General features: G+C 41.4%; 1 protein-coding gene across 2 annotated transcripts in view; it reads left to right on the plus strand.

Moving 5' to 3' along the window:
- The window catches only part of PLAC1 (placenta enriched 1), an 82,501-nt gene extending 69,453 nt beyond the window's left edge, over positions 1-13,048 (plus strand). For both annotated transcript variants that reach the window (XM_070366052.1, XM_005911181.2), the window contains exon 2: positions 12,328-13,048. In XM_070366052.1, coding sequence (XP_070222153.1) covers positions 12,386-12,925 — 540 coding nt within the window. In that variant the 5' untranslated portion in view covers positions 12,328-12,385 and the 3' untranslated portion in view covers positions 12,926-13,048. The remainder of the gene's footprint in view (positions 1-12,327) is intronic.
- Positions 13,049-15,688: the final 2,640 nt, after the last annotated feature.

The raw sequence follows: 15,688 nt of genomic DNA on the forward strand, positions 1-15,688 counted from the left end.
CCATGCAGCTCATGGAATAAATGTGTTCCACTGAAATCAGGAATGACAGCTTGGTTTTAAGAAGTCAAAACTACAAGGAGTGATCAGTGACCTTGAATTATCTTCTCTGAGCACTTCTGAATTTCTGTCTCTCATTTATTGCTTTTTTTCTCGATTCCCTCTGTTTGAAAAGCTATTAATTTCCTCACCTTCCCATCTGTCATCACCCCATAAATAATCTATGCCTTCTTTTTGTGATGTCCTCTTTATCAGACACGTGCCCTGTATTACTTTCCTAGCACCAGCAAATACTAGAGAGAAAACTCTGGGAGCTCCATGCTTATGGCAGATGCTTCCAATCCTGTTTTTGCCACTTACTAGCTTTGTGTCTTTAGTGAGTTCCCTAATGTATCTGATGCTCAACTTCTTCTGTAAAATGGGGCTATTACTAAGAGTACCTCCCACACGGGGTTGCTGTGAGGATTCAGTGAGATATTGCAAGTAAAGCCCCTTAGCACAGTCTCTCAGTAAATGTTTGTTTCCTTCCTTCCTTCTTCAGAGGAATTTCAGTTTCTCCACCAGATAGCTGCCTCTAATGAACAGCCTTGGGTGGACTCAGTTTCTTTGTTCCCATAAGTAAGGAATACAAAGAAAACTTTAAAAAGTGACAGTGGAAACACAAATGACACCTTCAGCCGCTGTCTAACAGGTCTGCCATCTTCAGCCTGTGAATACTCTGTTGTTCCTCTTGTCATTTTCAAACCTCGAGCTGTTCTGGAGAGTTCAGTCTCTGCCCCTCACTGCCATTTGCCCTCTTAGAGCTTCTCTCAGCTTTTTGCAGCTGTGGGAAGTTGCTCCCAGAGGCCCTCTGTTCCTTTTGTTTGCTCTGCTCCCTTGGCTGAGTTTGAGAGTCATTTCTTCTCCCTCTCCTAAACAACGCGGCCGCCAGCACTGACGCAGAATTCACCACGTATCTTGAAGCAGTGGTCCATAGGTCAAGTCACTGCAGGACTTTCCCTTCCTTGCCACAATGATTTGCTCACTGTAGTATCTTCCAATTTTGTATCTGGTGTAAAGGCGGAGAGAAACCGGGCAGGCTCCTGGGAAGGCCCAAGGCCTAGAGTCTCCACCCTTCTGGGCCCCCATTTCCACAGTTTTAACATGTGATGTTTGCCTTTGAGGACCTTACAGGATTGCTGCAAGGATCAACGGAGATAACGAGAGAACACGCTCTATGGGAGGGGTGTCTCTATACACAGAAAAGACAGCCAAATTAAAGAAAAAAGCAGAGATTTATTGCCATATGTGACTCATATATATTGAAACAAACTTCCAAAAATCCTAGGATTCTGTACTTGCTTAGAACATTGCAAAGAAGCACCAAAAGGTGGGGGGAGGTTTTCCCCCCACTCCTTTCTAGGTTAAATAGAGAATATTTAGACTTTTGAGCACTTGTCCTATAGCTATGATGCTGGTTCCAAGGAGCAGAGCCCCAACCCTTCCATTCAGTGCAGAAGTTTGTAAAGAGAACCCCCAGTGTGAGACTTTCAGAGGTTATGCTGCTTGAAAGGGCCAAGTCAGCCCCCCGTCATTTAGAGCTGGACAGCAAGCCCCATTCTGATGGCTACATTGTGACTGACCCTCCCTTCTCTCCTGGCACCTTATCCTTGTCACTGCCACCAATATCAGCAAGGGCCAGTCACAACAAAAACCTGGCTAAAGACTCAGGTCCCTGTGAGGCCGTATTGTGTAGTCCTGTATATATCAGGAAGATGTATATAAATAACTGCATACTCGTGTGTGTGTGTGTGTGTGTTCTCTCCTGCCTATCTTCATAATATATGCACTAATTATGACCACATTATGATACATGATTAAGAACACATTATGAATTATGATCATATATTACAAACACACACATGGGAACACACACGCGGCATTTGGTGATAGAGCCTTCAAGACACTGTAGTCTAGCCTCCCACACAGGACAGGAATTCCCTTTCCAGCCATCCTAAGTGACCACCCAGACTCTACCGAAAGGCCTGCAGAGAACCAAGGAAGCTTAGTTCTACAACAGACTTCTCTGTGCATTTTTGGCCAACTTTTAAAGTTAGAAAAAGCCTTCCTGATATTACACTAAAATCTCCCTCCCTCCTTCCACTCTCTTGCAGGCATCCAGTACCATCAGCAGCTTTAGACAGTACCTTTAGACAGGCTACTTTCTTTCTAACTTCCTGTCTCCATTCCTGGTTAGTTATCATCTTCCTAATCCCAAGTGGAATTTAATGTTGTAACAAGACAAAGAGTCAGAACGTTCATCCTTTCAAACTCTTATCTCAGGAAGGAGGCATGTGTGTCTGTTCAATTTGTTGGAAAAATATATTTATTAGTTTCCTAAGGCTGCTGAAGACTCTTGAGAGTCCCTTGGACTGCAAAGAGATCCAAACAGTCCATTCTAAAGGAGATCAGTCCTGGGTGTTCTTTGGAAGGAATGATGCTGAAGCTGAAACTCCATTACTTTGGCCACCTCATGCGAAGAGTTGACTCATTGGAAAAGACTGATGCTGGGAGGGATTGGGGGCAGGAGGAGAAGGGGACGACAGAGGATGAGATGGCTGGATGGCATCACCGACTCGATGGACGTGAGTCTGAGTGAACTCCGGGAGTTGGTGATGGACAGGGAGGCCTGGCGTGCTGCGATTCATGGGGTCGCAAAGAGTCGGATACGACTGAGCGACTGAACTGAACTGAACTGAAGGCTGCTGTACAAAGTAGCCCAAACTGGGAGGCTTAAAACAATAAAAATATATTCTCTCACAGTTCTGGAAGCTAGAAGTCCAAGATCAAAATGTCATCAGGGCCATGCTCTCTCTCTGATGGCTCTAGGAGATGATCCTTCATTGCCTCTTCTAGTTTCTGATGTTTGATGAAAATCCTAAGCCTTCTTTGGCTTGTAAATGATCGCTCCAGTCACATGGCTGTCTTCTCCCTGTGACTTCACATCATCTTCCCTCTGTGTCCAAATTTCCCCTTTTAGTAAGAGCATCAGTCATTGGATTAAAGCCCGCCCTAATGATCTCTTAATTTCATTATCTCTGTAAAGACCCTATTTCCAAATAAGGTTACATTCTGGGGTATCAAGGGTGAGGACTTCAACATATGTTTATGAGGGGACATAATTCCACATGTATATGTGTATATATATATCCACACATATACATTTATAGCTAAATGATGTAAGTTCAACAGCTTGGCCCTTGAGAAATATTTTAGAAAAAGAGGCCTTTGTTCTTAGTTAAGGGGAAGATAGATTTTCAGGAGTAGAGGCCCTCCTCTTTTTGTTGTTAATATATATTTTAATAGTATTATATATCACATATGTATATATTATCAGATATAATAATGTAATAGGTTAGCCTAACATTATTTATATTCTATATATTTACTTTTAAATATATATACATTATAATAGACAGATGATGAACACAGGTTCAACGTATCATGTATCTATTTTAACAAAAGACTAATTGCATAGAGAAGGTACCAAGCCAACACTCTGCCTTAAGTATTTTGACATTGCGGGGATAAGGACCTATCATAGCAAAAGTCAAATTTTTGTTATAGAAAAGTTGCAGATGGCAGAGATGGAGAGTGATATCTACCAGGGAAATACAATAGCATATGCAGAGATGGGGTCAACTTCAAAGCATTCTAGGGGAGCACTCAGGCTGGGGGCACGAAACAAAACCTGGAGTTGGCCTGGATCTCTCTCAGTCTGGAGTTGGTGGAGTGGATTGAGCAAGTCTGGCCCAGAGTGAGCCAAGGGTCAGCTTGCACCAGGGGAGACTTAATCCATCTTGCCTCTGATTTTTCAGGAACCTCTGGTGCATTTTGATTTCCACCTCTGTGCTCAGAACTGACAGTGGACACGTAGATGAGCTCTGAGCAGGAACAGACATCCAGCCCATGTTTTGGTTCCTCCTTGTAGCTAAGGGAATCCATCCACGGGCAACTTAGGAGATCTGTGTCCACTGGCTTCAGTCAACCCAGTGGTTCCAGGAAGCCCCTTCTAGGCACCCAGCACTCTTCAGTACCTTGTGGACCTGGGACTTTCGGTTCTGATGATACTGTGTCTCTCAGTTGCCTGACTTGGTCTGGGTGGTCTTAAGAATTTCTTCTCTCCTCCCATGTAAAGCCAAACCAGAGAAAGTTGTACCTATCTTCTGTGTAGAGGTTGACTTCATTCACTTATCTGATACCATCAGAGTGGGGGTAGCCTGTGAATCTCCCATTGCATCTAGGCATGCTGACACTTGTTGTGCTTGGTTGCTTGATAGCAGGAAGGAGGGTAGTGACCTGGGTTGGGGAGTTACTGCATGGAGTGCTGGCTCCGTTTCGAGTGGCTGTTTAGGAGCTAATTGAGAGGGCAGTGGGTACATTTGGCCTGGGCCAACATACAGTCCTTGGCATCAGTGAGCTCAGTATACAGGCAGGTGGGTTAGTGGGCAGGACTCTTGATGTGGGCCCTACACTTTCTACCAAGAAAATTTTCACTGTTGCCCCAGGACTTCAAGGAGGAGTTTGGGGAATGAGTGGAGGAGAGATTTAGCCAGTAACAAGGTTCAGGCCTTTAGGGGTTGGATAAGGAGGCACAGGGGAAAATGGTAATTTCTGGTGGTTCCTTCATTCTTTTATTCAATAACTATGTACTGAGTACTTACCATGTACCAAACACTATAGTAGATCAAGACTCAGCTCCCTAAGAAATTTACAGCCCAAGGATTAAGGGATGGGAAAAAATAGTAAGGATCATGGCAACAGCAGGAAATAGATTTGGGTTTTCCTTTCTTCTTAATGTGTGTGTCTGTGTATTCGTCCATCTGTCCATCTGTGTGTGCCTGTATATGTGTGTGAGAGAAAGATAGAGGGAGAGAAGGATTTGCTTTTCCAACAATGTCCTGGCCTCAGGGTAATGCCTCTACCTATTCCAATATGCAGGCAAACCTCCCAAGCTATAGGCTCCCTAACAATGGGCAACAGCTTTCCTACCAAAGAAACCTTTTCTAAAACCTTTCTCCCTCTCGGGAGTCAAGGGATGGTGAATGGCCTCAGTCAGGGTGTACACATATGGACCAAGTGGCCACATTCTGGGTGGGGGCATATACAAGGTAGCTTTGGATTTGGGAGAGCCACACATTAGTCAAGTCAGGTAAAAATCAGCCAAACAGTCTGTAAAGTAAACTGTGGTTTGATTTGGACTTAAGCCATCCTTCAGCTGGGGCCGTAGACGTGCACCTCACTTTAAGAAAACCTGTACCCAAAAATCCCAATTTTGAAAGGGAGAGAGGAATGTGCCTGACCATTTTTGAAAGCCACCTAGAGCCCTTGTTTATTGACACAGGTGTATCAAAGAGGTGGTGAAGCCCTTGAAGGAGCGTCTGATTCAGTCCTCTGCCTTCTGATGGTAACACCCGGAAGTCATCTTGGGCGAAGGAGACTTTCTCTGGTTTGGGCAGCCTTCCAGAGATGACTAATGGGTTAAAAAGGCAGCCATGCTGCTGTGGACTTGCAACCTCTGCCCAGACACAAACTTACCTTGTCTTTTGAAATGAGAAGGGACTCTGGGGCTTTGTGGCAAAGGGTGTCATTTTCTGAAAAATCAAACTCAAATAAATTATTAAATTAACACATGAACTGGATTAGGGGCACGCATTTGGGATTTTCCTTACATTTTATGAAAATTATGAACTACATCCCTTCGTTCAACTCTAAAAACTGAACTAACTCAGCTTCTCTTCATGAAAGGGAACGGGTTCCCATAACCTGATATTTGCCATTTCCACCAAAGTACAGCTTTCTATATTTATTTGGAAATGCTTATGTTCAGTCAGGGTATGGTTTACCCTTATTATGACTTGATTTCACATCAGACTCTTCACCTTTTAGTAACCAAATTTATGACCCAGAGAAAACTTCTCTCTCTTACAAGGAGCTTGGATTCTTACTTATTTCGCAACCTTTATTTGTGCATGAGATGAACCATGACATTTAAACTATGCTTGATAGCTTAACAGATTATAAGAACAAAACCAGATGGCCCAAACAAAAATAATGCTTTGATTGCCTTCAAATTCAATGTCAAAAATTAAAAACAGCTTTCAAAAAGCCTTGCCTTTTTTTTTTTTTTCCAGAAATGACTTTGGATCATATATATGTATATAGACTTTTCTGCTCCCCCCAAAACTAAAAGTATGAAACTAAAAATTTAACAATGATTATTTTGAGATCAAAGAGTACTTTCTGTTTTTTCTATATCTCCCAATTTTTCTACAGTTTTTTCCCTCCACTGTTTCCACCTCTAGAATCAGAGGGGAAAAAAACCACTTTTAATGATTAGTTTAATTTGAATGAAATCTTTCCTAGGGTTGAGTCAAGGTGTTTTCCTTGGTTGAGAGAATGGACATTGTTAAGCATTAGCAGTTCATAATTCTTATTCCTCACCAAACAATGAATAATGTGTGGTTACTTTAACAGCTTGTTTCATGAGGCTGAAAAACGAAACTGGGCCCAGATTTCTTTAGAATGAATGTAAATTCTACAAAAACAGTAATTTAATTTTCTAACTCACCTTAATGAGCCTTCAACATCATTAATATAATAACAATCCTCACTTTCTTTGAGAGCAGCAAACCAAGTAATTCTTTAAAACTAGGCCTCAATTTTAAAAGGCCCCCAAACTTTGACATAGTTGGCTGGGCAAAGTCAACAACATGTGACTATTTGAATTTCTAAGCTAAAGGGTCCACAGAGTGCTAGGATTCTTCTGTTTTTATTTTTTAGAAGGATTTTTATTCCAACTCAGATTCATTTTTCTTCAAATCAGCTGCAAGAGCGTGAACAAACTTTGCTGCAAATCAATGCCCTGACAGTTATATTTCCCTGAGATAATTGCATACTGCTTTGGAGTTTCCTTTTCCCCTCTGTTTCCTTTTGTTTTGACAACAAGATTCTGGGAAAACAATATACAAGCGATAACTCTGCTGTCATGAGCATACTGAATTTTAAAAATAAATAACTGTCGACCCCAAAAGCTTCCAGGAGCCTATGGAGTGAATTCTTTTTCCAAACTGTTCTCAAACCAGATGTGGAAATGTTTAGCTAATTCCCCTCCCCATTCCCCATGCAAAGAGTTCATATGTGTCTTTAACGACATCAGAGGCGATGGGGAGGCAAAAATCCTGTCTGCTTTCAAGGAGATTTGTGTTACACATCTCCATTTGCTCACCAACATCACAAGACTAAGTTGGACTTCAGCTTTTGTCTCTCTTAAAAAATATCTTCTTTTCCATGAGATTAAAAACGCTCTGTGTTTAGACCAATATTCAATCTCTTTCTTGTAAGACATTAAGAAATAGAGTTCATATTCCCAGAATGAAACGTTTCATGTTTTTTTTTTTAATAATGTAAAGGATGTATTAAGTTTTAGGCTTATTAGGGAATTTTTTTAAAAGGGGAAAGGAGGAAAACTCTTTTAAAAGAACTGATGGAAACTGTGTATGCATAAACCACATTTAGAAAAACAGAAAGCTACTGTACTCTATAGCTGCAAGGAAAGCAAACATTTTGCATCCACGTGTCATTAGCAGCTCTGGATTTACTGGCCTCTCTATAGCTCAGTTCAGGACTGTAGGTACCAATAGCTGAGCCCTGTTTGGTTATACAAATGCATGGAAGCTCAGATTCTGGGATGTCACAGGGATAATCTTGCAGTTTTTCTAACAGTCCAACCTCCTCCAAGAAGCCAGGGTGAATGTTCCCCCCTCTGCAGTTATTTCTTCCCCAAATCTTAACTCCCTTAGCTCCTGGGATGCTGTGCACAGACCCAACTATGGCTAAAAATAGCTCTAATTTGGCAACTCCACACAGCCCTCTCTTCTCGCACCCCCTTCGCATCTTTAGCCCTTCAGCCCTCTTTTTCCTCTGCTCCCCCTCACCCTATAATCAAAGCCCACCCTCTCCCTCCCCAGTCAAGTCCAAGATCCCATTCTACCAGCACATCTCAGCTGGATATTAGAAAAGGCTGCTGACTTGATGAATTCACACTGTGTTGTGAATGAGTTATAACCTTCCCTTAACTCACACCCACACTCCCACACACACACCCTCTAACTTCCCTGGGAATTGCAGGCATTAGGGAAGGGAGGCTGCCCAGTTCTGATGACCTGTGCTCAGCAAAACGGAGCAACTCCCCAAGAGTGGCATTAAGCTAAGCCTTAGCAAGTTCATTAGCAAGTGCCTTCTGCTCTCTCCTGGTGTCCCAACTCCTCTCTCTCACCTTAGAGAGGCAGCCATTTTTTTCCTTTGGTCATGCACAGTTTATGGGATCTTAGTTCCCCAACCAGAGATTGAACCAGCACCCCCTGCATTGGAGGCACAGAGTCTTAATCTCTGGACCGCCAGGAAAGTCCCTAGAAATGCAGTCTTAAACACAGGTCCACTAACTTCATTTTTCAGTTTTATCTGAGCCCAAGCTATGTTGTCACACACATTTATTGCTCCAATCTTGTGGCAATCTTGTGGTTACAAGAAAATCAGAGGAAACAAATTCTGTCTTATGCTCAATAAGCTCCCAAACTCAGTGATGTTTACTAAACCCCTTCCTTCAAGACTGATTCAGTGAATGTAATTCAAAAAGTTAATGTTGGGGGTGAGAGTGAGGTAGTCTAAAATGATTGGTTGGGGGGCAACTGTAATGTTTCTCAGACAATCTGGGCTTTTTATAATTCTCTTTGGATTAACCATGAGAAGGAGGAGAAGGGAAGATAGAAAAGATGCTCGAGGGAAGGAGAAGAAGTGGATGGCTAACTCTCTGGATGAGAACACGGCCTTAAACTTGGTCTCAGTTTGGGGGTTTGAACAACAAAACTGGAGTGGAAGGATTGTTTCCCTGGCCTATTCCAGAAAGTACTTAAAAGGAAGGTTTTTGTTCAGGGCAAATAGGTCCAGACTGTGAGATGACATAGGAAGGAGGAAAGGAAGGAGGAAAGAGGGAGAGAGAGAGAGAGAAGGATATTCCTAAAGAGCTCAGGACAAGGTGGTCTTCCTGAGACCAAGACAGTAGTGCAGCAGTCATGGCGTGATGACCTCAGCTTCCAGAAGCAACCTCAGCAAATGCACATCATTCTGGAGCAAGTAGCTTGTTTATTTAGCTGTTGAGTCATTATCCAGGAGCAGCTGGCATCAGAATTTACTTGCTTTTTGTTGTTGCTGTGGTCATCACCATTGTATTTTGTTTGGTTGCTTTTTTGGAGGGGTAAGAGGGTTGAGTTTTCGGTTTGTTGCGGCTGTTGTTTTTTGTTCGTTTTTTTCTTTTTTTGCTTTGTGGAAAACAAACCAAAAAATAGTCTTAAGAGAGACATTTCAGAACAAAGAGGAAAGGAAGGAGCCGGGTAAACCTCTTAGGCTTCTCTTTACACCTCAATATCCTCAAGAGAATGAGGAGTCAGTAACAAGGGAGGGAAAGACAGGGGCACCAATCAGATCAAGTGCTGACATAAAAACAAAACTTCCCATCCAGGCCACAGCACCTGGCTAGTGGGCTCCTCTGCCATTAAAGAAAACAGCAAATTCATCAGCATCATAGGAAAAGAAAGAGCTGCATTTTTGCAACTGAGAAAGAGGGGAAGAAAGAACTGTCTTGGTATGCTTTCTATTTAGCACAGTGCTGGGCACATAGTAGACACTCAATAGATCAAATGAGTTCATTTACTCAAGGATTACTTAACTTACCAAGGAGCAAAAGTAAAACCCTGCATAGACATTTCCTTTGAAATTTTAGGCACTTTTCTATTTGATTTATTCTATTTTCACTTTTAAAATTAAAGCTGAGTTGAACAAAATGTGATGATATTCCTGTTCCTTCCTTCTTTCTTCATGTGTACCCCTTCTGAAGCAGAGCTTTAGACACTTGTTCTGAGCATGACTCCGTTTTGCTCTTTATTACTCTGCCTGTCACTCTTTAGGAGGTAAAGGCAATAGGACTGGGAAATGGCTACAAAGCTTCCTATTGGAAAAGAAAATAAATTTAAAAGACCAGTGAAAATAAAAGCATGTCAAGCAAAGCATATGACTCCATGAGGTGCAAGCCATGGCCACAAAGAACACCTTAAGAGATGCCTTGACAATCAATGTGTAAAGTGCAAACCCATGACTTGCTTTTTCAATACAGGACTTTTTGGTAGTTTTCATGTGTAATATGGATGGGGAAATGTCCAAATAAAAACCATAATGTTTTTATTTCTGCAATTTCACTATTTTATAAGTGTCTTGAGGAATATATTAGGGAATCTGTTGGTTATAATGGCCTATGATGCTACTGCTGGCATTTTTATTTATATATATGCTGCTAAGTCACTTCAGTCGTGTCTGACTCTGTGCGACCCCAGAGACGGCAGCCCACCAGGCTCCCCTGTCCCTGGGATTCTCCAGGCAAGAGCACTGGAGTGGGTTGCCATTTCCTTCTCCAATGCATGAAAGTAAAAAGTGAAAGTGAAGTCGCTCAGTCATGTCCAACTCCCAGCGACCCTATGGACTGCAGCCTACCAGGCTCCTCCGTCCATGGGATTTTCCAGGCAGTACTACTGAGTGGGGTGCCGTTGCCTTCTCCGTTTTATATATATATATATATATATATATATATATATATATTTTATTGAGGTATAGTTGACTTGCAATGTTTCAGGTGCATAGCAAGGTGATTCAGTTATACAAATACACATATATTATTTTTGAAATTATTTTCCATCATAGGTTATTATAAGATATTGACTATAGTTGCCTAAGCTCTACAATAAGTGTTTGTTGCTTGTTGCATATCTATTTTTTAATTAGAAATCTAGCCTTCTATTCATATTAAGTCAAATAAGTGGAATCAAGATGTCATCATTTTTTTAGTTAGGCAAGAATTCATAAGTTTTCTAAAATATATATATTGTACATACTTATACATATGTATAGAAAATTTTTTCTACTACACTTGATAAAGGCTTGAGAAAGAACATCAAAAAAAAGAAGAGATGCAGAAATTGGAGAATGTAAACTAAATGAAATGAGAGTACTGGATATGAAATAGAAAAAGTGAAACTAACTAGATAAAAGTAAAAGGTCAGCATATGGCCCAGTTGTTTTTAAACATGGCTGCTGATTAGAAACATATCTGGAGCTCTGAAGAAAAAAGCAATACCTGAACATTTGTATTTTCAAAAAATTTCAAGATAATTCTGACATGCATCCAGACTTTAAAAAGTGACTATAGGTTTTTCTATTAGATCCCACTTTTGGTGATATAGAGTTATATTATTTTTCTGTTGACCAATCATGATACAATGGTATTAACTGAGTAATAGTTACATAATCACAAGAGTAAAAGATGTTTATTAATTTTCACAATCAATAGCCACTGCTGGCATTTTCAAAGCATTCATTTGATCACTTTACATAAGCCACTTGTTTGTCGGAAATAAACCACAATTTCTTGCTGGGTTTTCATTTAATTAAATTTGTTGCTAACCAAAAGAAGGCAATAGAGAAGAGTTCATTAGTACGGTATAGGGGAGGACATTGGGGCCTTCAGGAGGAAAGTGCTGTCAGCTTGAATTAAACTGTTATTTTCTGTCACCTTATTTAATGTTTGGCATGAAAACAATTTTGTTTTCTTTTTTGTTGGGGTTGCACACAAAGGAATGCCACTGCTAATCAGTGTAGACTTTCATTGTATATGTGAGGGAGTTTTATACCCAAACAACATGGTAAAGTCGTTTAAAGAAATCATTGTAGTTATCTAGAAACCCATGAGTTCCAACAATGAAATAAAAATTCAGTTCTCTTTCACAAAGATATTTTCCTTTGCTTCTTTTTTTTTTTCAGTTTTATTGAGGTATAATACACAAATAAAATTGGAAGAGATTTAAAGTGTACAATGTGCTGATTTGACATACATTGACGTTGTGAAAGAATTCCCCCTATTGAGTTAATTAAACACGTCCCTCACCTCACATGTTTAACTGTTTTTCTTTTCAGTGAGAACGTTTAAGTTCTACTCTCTTCACATTTTTTTTTCAATGCTTTAGGAATGGCCTCTTTTTTTTTTTTTGGCTGCACTGCATGGCATACGGGATCTTAGTTCCTGGACCAGGAATAGAACCTGTGTCTCCTGCAGTGGATGCAAGGAGTCTTAACCACTGGACCACCAAGGAAGTCCTGGCCTTTTGTTTTTTTTTTCAAATGGTCATGTTTGAACTTACCATAAGAAATATAATGATTTGCCTTTTGTGTTTTTGTGTGCTCTAGAACTTCTCACGGGATAGCTTCCTGTTTCCTGAGAGTCGTTACCTGATAAGCTGCCAGAATGAAAGTTTTCGAGCTGATAAGAGAGCTGATCATCCTCACCTCTGTGTTTTCAGCCTGTTCCGGACAAAATCCAGTGACTGTACTGTGCTCCACAGACTGGTTCATGGTCACGGTACACCCCTTCATGTTGAACAACGAAGTGTATGTCCACTTCCATGAGTTACACTTGGGCCTGGGTTGCCCTGCCAACCATGTTCAGCCACATGCCTACCAATTCACCTACCGTGTGACAGAATGTGGTATCAGGGCCAAGGCTGTCTCTCAGGACATGGTTCTCTACAGCTCCGAGATATACTACATTTCCAAGCATACCTCATCTAAGTATGTGATTCCAGTGTCATGTACTGCCCCGCTATGTTCCCCATGGCTCACGACGTCCTGCTCCAGGAACTTAGCCCCCAACGGAGGGGTCACAACCCGGAATGGCGAGACATGCTATGAAGTGTTCACCTTGTCACAGTCCAGCCAAAGGCCCAACTGCTATTGTCTGTCTTGTGTCTACAATGAAAGAGGGCAGAGTCGAGCCCCACGTCACTAAGTAGACAAATAGAAGCTCTTATGACCCTCCTATGTGTGTTTTTGAGGAAAAACAACTCATGGTGATTTCATGAATAAGCTTTAAAAAAAAATTCTTTTTGTATATTTTTAGGGAAAAATAAAATCCTGCTGGCATAGAAATATCAGTTGGGCATTTTTATTTCATAAACACATACAAAGCTTTTACTATGTGCCAGACACTCTTCTAAGTGCTTTACAAATCTGAGTGCCTGATCCCTTCTCTAAGATGACTTCTCTCTCCTTTAAGGGCCCCCAGTGAATCCCTCCATCTGTCTACGTATGTCCCTGAAACTACACCACCCAACTCAGCATTTAGCCACATTCCTTCTTAGTTCGATCTATCACTTTTCTGTATCACTTTTTGTCCATGGAAGGCAGAATTCATACTAGTGGTTTATAAACCACCAGTGGTTCTAGGAATCACTCAACTCACATCCCACCAACTAGAAGGCATACTCCTGAGGCCATACACTCATAGTACTCTGAAAAGTTGCCCAGCTTATGTGATCAGAAATTTTTCAGCCAAGCCTGGCTATCCATTACGGTTCTCAAAGACTTGCAAAGGGAAGGTACATCAGTTTATTCAACAGTGAGTTCTCTGGGTCTCTTTCATAAGTGCACTAATCCCATTCATGAAGACTCAATTCTCATGACCTAATTATCTTCCAAGGGCCCCACCTCCTAATACTATCACATTGGGGGTTAGGATTTCAGCATACAAATTAGGCAGGGGGAACAAATACCCAGTATATCGCAGTCATGGCCATCAAAGAAACACAGCTGTTCATTTAAAAATCTCCTGTCCCTTCTTGAGGAAAACTAGGTAACAACCCCTGAAAACAATGTGTTCATTCAACAAACATTTAGCACCCTCATCCTATGTTCCAGGTATTATGTTAGATGCTGAGCATGCATTGGTGAATAAGACTAACATGGTCTAATCAAGAGAAGACAAGTAAACAAGCCTAGGTAGCTAGAAGCTATTCTAGCCCAGAGAATGGGCCTGTTCAGAGGCCTGAGGATCAGGGATGCAGCCATCAGAGAAACTACAATTAGTTTAATCCGATGTAGTTGGGGTAGAGGGCAGTTGACAGTGGTGAGAAATGAGGTAGAAAAGTAGCAATAAACAAGGCTATGTACAAGAAAATGAGGACTGCCCTTCCCCATCCTCTCTTCAGAAGCTTATGGATTATTAAACACTAAAACACTTATAAATAACATAGCAAACTGTCAGTACTAGATATAGGAGACCTGGACTACACAGGCAAGTTGTGCACTTGACACCTCAAGGGGCAGTATTCGTGGAGACACCCCCGGGGGCTGTGCAATGTATCAGCCTTGGAGGACACTCAAGACCTACTCGCTAATAACAGCTGTTACCATATGCCTGATACATTATACACATGACCTTATCTAATCCTCACAACTGCTCTGCAAGATAAAAATTATTTTCTCTGTTTTCTAGATGAGGAACCTGAGTCTCAGAGAAATTGAAGCTAGACACTTAATACGTAACATCACTGGGATTCAAACCCAGGTTGGACTAGCTCCAAAATGCATTTTCCTCTCCTACACTTAACACTCCCTCCCAGAGAGGAGAGGCTTCCAGTTGGGTTGAAAGATCCAGGAAGATTTCCTGGTTGAGATGGGCAGTGATCTCATTCTTAGAAGATAAGGAGGAGTTGGCTAAGCACAAAGGAGGACAAGAGGCATCCTTCGGGAGGGTAAGAACTGACACAGGGCAGTTAAGTGCACTGTGATGGGAAGACACCTAGGGGGTTAGGGCTGTAAGTTAGGTGACAGGGCATGAGAAGAACAAATAGGGGAAGGTGTAAAAGTGTAGGAAGAGATGAAAATGAGAATGATTTCAAGTGAAGAACAATAAGACTTCATTCATTTTAGCCTATGCCTATAGAAGCCCCATTCCTGATCAAGAAAGAAAGTGAGCTGTGCAGGCAAATTTGGAGTGTGACAGACTCCAGACCCTGGAGCAGAGAAGACAGGCTTCATGGAGGCCATGAGATTGGAGCTAAGCCCTGATCTGTCTGACAGGATATAGGTGAAAAAGGAGATTGAATCAAAGAAGATGTCATCACTTAGAGCCCTAGAAGCTCAGAAGACATGGTCAGTTCTGGCTTTAAGTAAGGAAACTGGAATGAGGGTAGAGGATACGGGTGAAGATGAGTCCAGGTTGCACAAGTTGACTTGGAGATGATAGTGATATCCAAGGGAACATGTCCAGGAATTAGTTCAAGAAATTGAGCTTCCTTGAACTGGAGCTTAAGAAAAGGGTATAAGAGGTAATTACTGGGAGATAAAGCCTTGGGAAGATGACATGAATCTAGGTGATTAGGATCAGAAAATGAAAACTCCCTAACATTCAATCTTCAAGGCACAGTTGCAAAACAAAAGACAGAGAGAAAGACAACAAAGGATACCAAAGGGAAGTGATCAAGAGATGAAAGAAGTGTGACTCATGGGATTCTAGACCAGAGACTTGGGTAGGTTAGTTTTTCCAGTGCAACAGATAAGGCAAGATGGAATAAGCCTAGGCCTCATGGATTGGGGGCATTTGAACTAGGCCTTAAGTGAGAGGGAGGATTTCATCAGATGAAGATGGAGGGCAAAGGCATTCTAGGCAAAGGAAATAGCAAGAACAAAGATGCAAAGCAATATTGTATCAAGAATCATATTTTACCTGGGTAAAAATCTCTGTATAACTAGGCATCATTTTTTTTCAGAA

The sequence above is a fragment of the Bos mutus genome, chromosome X, assembly GCF_027580195.1.
Source record: "Bos mutus isolate GX-2022 chromosome X, NWIPB_WYAK_1.1, whole genome shotgun sequence".
NCBI classification, from domain to species: Eukaryota; Metazoa; Chordata; class Mammalia; order Artiodactyla; family Bovidae; genus Bos; species Bos mutus.